A 6,222-nucleotide genomic window follows, 5' to 3' on the forward strand; every position below is an offset into this window, starting at 1 on the left:
CCCGGGGCCGCCTCAGAGGCGGGGCCGCGTCAGCTGCCGGGGCCGGAGCGCCGAGAGGAGCGGGCGCTGCTCCGGGAGCGCGGCCCCGGCGGGGCGGGATGGAGCCCGCGGGCCTCACGCTGAAGCTGCTGCTGGTCGGAGACAGCGCCGTGGGGAAGTCCAGGTGCTGGCCGGGCCGGGCGGGGCTGGGGGCCGCAGCCCCGGGCTGAGCCCGCCTTCTCTCCCCACAGCCTCCTGCGGCGCTTCACGGACGGCGCGTTTGAGCCGCGCCTGACACCCACCGTCGGTGAGCCCGGCCTCGCTGGGCCCCGGAGCCGTGCGGGGAAGTGGGAGGCGGCCGCCAGGGCCGGCGTTCGCCAGTTCCTCCTGACGAGTCTCCCCTTCTTCCGTCTTAGGTATTGATTTTAAGGTGAAGAAGATGGTGGTGGAGGGCCGTGCAGTACAGCTGGCCATATGGGTAGGTCTTGTCGCAGACCGATGGGGATATGTTGGGTTTTGAGAGATGTGCAAGCTTCAAGAGCTCCTTGTTGTGGTTTCTTCCCTCTCTTTTCCTGCTCCTCCTCTCTCTTTGTAAAGTCTGCCACATGTTTTGATTGTATACTTCGGCTGCAAAGCTGCTACAGCAGTAGTTGTAGGCAAACAAAAACACTTCTAAAAGCTCCTTCTGTCCAGGTTTGGGAGTTCCTTCAGTTCCAGGAGAGGCTCTGAGTGATCTTTGCTGCGCTTTCTCAGGCTCTGGGAAGTGTCTTTGGAGGTGTCAGCATGCGGGAGAGGCGAGCACGCCCTGCCTGTGTGAGCCAGGAGCACAGAAATGGATAAAAGCAGAGAAAGGTGATGCTCTGGGTAATGAGCTGGGTGATTGCCCGTAGGGGATGTATAGGAGCTCTGGGCAATGCTTTATTTTAGTAAAAACCATGCCCCAAAATCCCACAAACCTGTTCTTGAACTGTTTAAAGGTTGATTTAGACTTATTGGGAAATTCAAGTATTTTTCCTGAACTTCCTGATGCTCTATTTTCAGCCTCTGCAGACTGAAATCAGATTGCAGCTGTGTGATCAGGGTTATTTGTAATATAAAACATTTAATTCTTCTAAGTAGAATGAAAGAGCCTTAGTAAGGAGAGATTTTATGTGTATGGTCATAGGTATTTGAGAAAGAAAATGCCCTTACTAATTAAGTAATTGGGACTAAAATACAATCCCTAGTAACAATGAACTGAATTAGGTAAGTATATTCCCAGTTCTAGTTTCTTTTTTTTTTAAACAAAGAATAAATAAATTATAACTGTTAGTCTGTCAACTGTAAGTTGTACAAAAAAGGAAATAAATTTTTTCCAAAAAAAAAATAATTGTGTGATTTTTTGCCTCCTTATAGTTTGTTTTGAGGGTCTTTTTGACTTTCATATTGTACTTAGTACCTTGCTTATTCTTACTTATTCATGAGTTTAAGAGAGACATACTGCAGTAATAATTGACTAAAACTACTGATCTTGAATTTACTTAGGTTTGTAGTCTTGAAGTAGTTCTTTCTAACTAGATTTGTCTTGTGGTAAAGGAGCAGAGGGAGATGTTTGGAGCCTCTGTCTCCCTTCCTGCAGAGTCTGTCACAGGAACATCAGTTATTCCCCATCTCATTCAGTTCAGCTGGTGTTAAACCCATCTGTGTGGCTGCTTGCCTTTGATGTATTTCTGTCAAGTCCTTTTTACTTTTCTGTTACAGGTGTCTGTTTATCCTTTTTACTTTCACTCAAATCCTCTCCATGCTCAACCACTTTCTGCTGCTGTTTTCTGACTGCTTTCCTCATTCTTGCATCTTAATGTTTCATGTAGCCTTACTGCTCAGAAAAAATTAGTTTAAAATACCTTTTATTTTATTTTTTTGTTTTAAATGTATTTGATGTTGTGTGTTTGGGGTTTTTCCCCCTCCCTCTGTAGGATACAGCAGGACAGGAGCGTTTCAGAACACTGACTCCCAGTTTCTACCGAGGAGCTCAAGGAGTAGTTTTAGGTATGAAATAAATGGAAGAAAAGCGTGATTACAGAAATTCTGGTCTTTATTCCTCCTAAATGTGCATGCCATTGCAAAAGGAGGTTATTGAAAATAATCAGAGGAATAATTATGGTTTTTATAACATTACTGTTTATTAGCTCAAACACTGAGTGTACAAAACCACTGGCAGGAAATACACTGCTTCAAAATATTTTAAATTAAAAAGAGATGTCATGCTGCAAGCTGTTGAGTGGATGAATTATAAGCTTTGTAGTTATTACTTGGGTGGTTTTCTGGTAATAAGGCTAATCAGGAGTTGTGTTGTGTTCTTTTCCTTGTGATGTTTTTACTTCTTTTGTTCCCAGAAACTATTGATGTGATTATTGTGATTATGGTGAGACTGAGGTTTGTACACAGATCCTGGTTAGGCCTTTCCTGTGTGACAACAGCAATTGGAAAACAAAGGGATTCTTCTTTTCAGGGTTTGAGAAGGCTAACCTTAACTTGGCTGTACAAAATATTCTTTCTATGATTTTTAAACCTTAGTGATTCATATAAATGCAGTTACTAAGTTACCAGTGCCCAAAAGTAGCTTTTAACTCAGTCCATGCTTTTAGCAGCAGTGTGTGCATGTACTTATACAGAAAATTAGGTGACAAAATACATTTTAAAACACTTTTAAAAATATTCTGTGTGGCCCAACTCAGCTCTACCAACAGGTAGAATATTTCTGTTGGTAAATCTGATTTTAACTCGCAGAGGTTCTTGTGTTCTGTAATCCTGGAGTGATTTGGGTGAGCACAGCCCAGTGTGTTCCAGCTCTGGGAGCAGTGTATGGTTGGTGCCTGTTTCTGTAGCTCTCTAGTACCTTTTATTTTTTCCAGGCAATAGTTAGGAAGTGTGGACTAAGTTCTGCCACAATGAAGGAAACACTGTCCAAGACTCTACAGCTGTTAAGCTCCTTTTCCTCTGTTCTCAGTGTATGATGTGACAAGAAAAGACACTTTCACAGGACTAGGAAGCTGGCTGAGTGAGCTGGAAATGTACACCACCAACAGCAGCACTGTGAAAATGTTGGTTGGCAATAAAACCGATAAGGTCAGTTTGGGAATGCATCCTTTTGCATTCTTCCCTCAATTATTTATTCATCCCAGTGTGTAAATGTGAGGTAAGTGCTGTAACACAGCTCTTGTGTCAGGAGGTAATTTACTCTGCAGCTGAGTTGGGAAGGCTCCACTTCTATCATTTTAGAAGCAGATATTGTTAAAGATTTTAATAGAAGCTTTCCTAGGGAGATGCAGTTGATGATATTCCTTTAAGATGGTTCTCTGCCCAAAACCTGACACTGAACCTAACTGCAGCACAGTGGTGGGGAAGGGGAGCTCAGCTCTGGGTGGATGTTGAGTGTGCATCCCTGTGGCTGTGAGGTGCTGCTGGTTGTTTCTGGGCTGTTCTGGCACATTTAGATGCCTGTTCCATAGTGAGGTGCTTTGCTCTTGCTTTCAGTGTGGCTCTCCTGAGCTGGGTTCTGCTCTGCCCCTTCCCAGTGTGCCCAGTTTCAGAACCTTTCATGGGCCTTGCTGGTGTGGATCTTGCTTCTGGTTGATTGAGAGCACAGCAACACATTTATTTCCTGCTGATTTGGCACATGGTGTTGGACTTTGCTGATCCTGGTGGGTCCCTACCAGCTCAGGACATTCTGTGATTCTGTGTTTTGATTTTGCTGCTGTTGTTTGACCCCCTGACAGCCAGCCTGGCAGTGAGCTCTAGAGTGGGAAAATCCAGTTGATGACACATTTCTTACATTTTTACACATTTTTTCCTTTCAGCAAAACCTCATTTCTGCACTGCTGCTTTTCTGGCTTTTTTAAAGTGGCAAATGTAGCTTATCCTTCATTTGTCTCTGCAGCCTGACCGTGAAGTAGAGAGAAAAGAAGGGCTCCAGCTTGCTAGGAAACACTCACTGCTTTTTATAGGTATGCACCTCTGGGGCAAAAACTTCTGTATTCAAATCTTTATTTTGGTATTGCCAAGCATGAATGTACAATTGTATTTCAGGTTGATGGGTTGCTACCTTTTTTTTAAAATACCTAATTAATATGGGTTCCTTTTGCTGTAATTCATATTCAGGATATAGGTTTCAGCTTCTGCACTGACTACAACTGGAAGCACTTTTCTCTGAAACAGATTTACTGTGTATACTGTACAGGCATGAATTTTATATTCTCTTGAAACTAGCAGGATTTTTTTAATTTAGAGCCCTGAAGACTGAATTCCTTACTGGAATTCCAGGGTCTGCAAGAACCCTGGCTGATCTTTCATTTCCAAGTTTCTGTTGCAGCTACGTAAAAGACAATGTTCTTAGAGCAACAATAAAATGTACAATGTGAAGATACAAAGGTGGGGAACACACTGAGTTTCTAAAGAGAAAGTTTCTTGAAAAGATTTCTAGGAGAAACTGAAACACATAAGGGACAACATGCAATTCCCTCTGTATTCTTTATTTCTCAGCTTTGTTATGGAATAATTATCTTCTAGATTTACTGTCAAAACCTGAGAATAATTTCTTTTTCTCTATTATGGAGAAAATAGGGAACCATGGATATCTTTCTAAGTGGAAAAATGTGATTCTTCAGACTGGGATGTGTTAAATGTACCTTTAAGAGAGAATGGAGAGGAGGTTCACTCATTTAAAAACTCACATCTCTCTGCTCCCAAAATAAATTCTTACTAAGTGGAATATACTCCCTGCAAATAAGAGAAAATAATTTTTTCTCCCTTCTTCCAGAGACCAGTGCCAAGACACAGGATGGAGTGCAACATGCCTTTGAGGAACTGGTCATAAAGATCCTGCAGACTCCAGATCTTTGGGATAAGAACACAGCAAAGAAGGGAGTGCAGCTCATGGAACCTTCAGCACAGCAGGAAAAAGGCTTGTGTGCTGCCCACTGTCCACTTACTTAAATGTACAGGTGGCTGCTCTGCCTGACTGGAGGGAACATGGAAAAAAAACAACGGGTGGGGATGGGATTCCCAGCCCCAATCTGTGCCATGTTTGATGTGCCACCACTTGTGCAGATCCAAAACACAAACTCATTAGCAAAATACATTTTTATTTGTTAACAAAATACAGTTTCTCCTTCCCTTTTGCACAACTGCTGTTTGCAGGTATTTTTCTGGTAGCTCAGATTTTTTACTATGAAGTCATAGTGCTGCTTAAGAGTATCGTGCTCTTGCTGTGTGACATTCAACATGGACTTTTGGTGGAATTCCTGCCTTAGCATAAATAAGGTGATATTCAATTCTGGATCATTACTGAGAACCTTCTCTTCCCTTCTGGCATGGGAGGCTTTTAGTTGCCTTAATGTAGTTACTCATCAGGAGTTACCCTGAGCTGTGGACATAGCTTCCTTGTTTTGGATGGTTTTATAAAGTCAAAATTATTGTCCCCAGACAATAATGTGTTACTAGTTAATTTTAGGCTTGCCATGAAGAGGATGTGTCTTTTAACACTTGTCAGGAAACCCCCCTGCTTCCTGTGCAGACACTGGGGGTGACCCTGTGCTGTTTGCACTGAGGATCAGGGATGAAATTCCCTCATCACCCCGTGGCTGTGGGCTGGCAGTCACTGTGGTTCTCTGCAAACCACACCCTCATCCTCTTCCAGCAACCACAGTCATTAAACCTCCATAGAAAATGTGCTGCCTATGGGAGACATTCCATTCCATTAGAGTGACTCTGTCCTCCACCAATCCCACTATGAATTACCTTTTTGTTTTTTACACTTCTAAAATGGCAATATTGTATTTTGCTAACTTACATTAAAATAACTGAAAATTTAAAGGTATGTAACTTGTGCCTTGCTTGTTAATGCATGTTTCTACTGTTAGACTGTGTTAGATCATGAAACAAACACACAGCTTTATTTACTGCTAGTCATGCAAAATATTTTAAGATGTTATGATAGCAACCTTGCTTTAAATAAATTCTGACCCTTACCTTTTTAACTTAAATCTGAATCCTGTAAATATGTTTATGTCTTGCAGACTATAAAAATCTGTTTGTAACCTGAAATACAGACCTAGGCTGAGATCAATCTGGCCATTTATTATTTTCATAAAATGGCTTAGTTTGAAATGCTATTTCTGAAATAGTTTTTTTTAATATTTCACTCAGGTTTTCATAACATCAAGGTACATCTGTCACAAATTGTCTCTCTAAGAAGCCAAATCC

The 6,222-nt window shown here is 42.1% G+C and overlaps 1 protein-coding gene across 2 annotated transcripts; it reads left to right on the forward strand.

Moving 5' to 3' along the window:
- Positions 1–17: 17 nt before the first annotated feature.
- On the forward strand, positions 18–5,832 carry LOC107215210 (ras-related protein Rab-18-B-like). 2 transcript variants are annotated; one of them, XM_015651226.3, is made up of 7 exons: positions 18–163; positions 231–286; positions 396–457; positions 1,935–2,007; positions 2,969–3,087; positions 3,899–3,965; positions 4,778–5,832. In XM_015651226.3, exons 1-7 carry the CDS (start codon positions 99–101, stop codon positions 4,951–4,953), a joined length of 618 nt encoding a protein of 205 aa, XP_015506712.1. In that variant the 5' UTR covers positions 18–98; the 3' UTR covers positions 4,954–5,832. The 2 variants fall into 2 exon arrangements, with proteins under 2 accessions (XP_015506712.1, XP_015506713.1); XM_015651227.3 differs by having other exon boundaries at positions 18–157.
- Positions 5,833–6,222: the final 390 nt, after the last annotated feature.

The sequence above is a fragment of the Parus major genome, chromosome 27 (genome assembly GCF_001522545.3).
Source record: "Parus major isolate Abel chromosome 27, Parus_major1.1, whole genome shotgun sequence".
NCBI classification, from domain to species: Eukaryota; Metazoa; Chordata; class Aves; order Passeriformes; family Paridae; genus Parus; species Parus major.

Coding starts and splice junctions, on each gene's coding strand:
- LOC107215210 (XM_015651226.3), top strand. CDS start 99: ATGGAGCCCGCGGGCCTCACGCTGAAGCTGCTGCTGGTCGGAGACAGC. Junction 287..395: donor GCGCCTGACACCCACCGTCG/GTGAGCCCGGCC, acceptor CTTCCGTCTTAG/GTATTGATTTTAAGGTGAAG. Junction 3,088..3,898: donor TTGGCAATAAAACCGATAAG/GTCAGTTTGGGA, acceptor TTGTCTCTGCAG/CCTGACCGTGAAGTAGAGAG.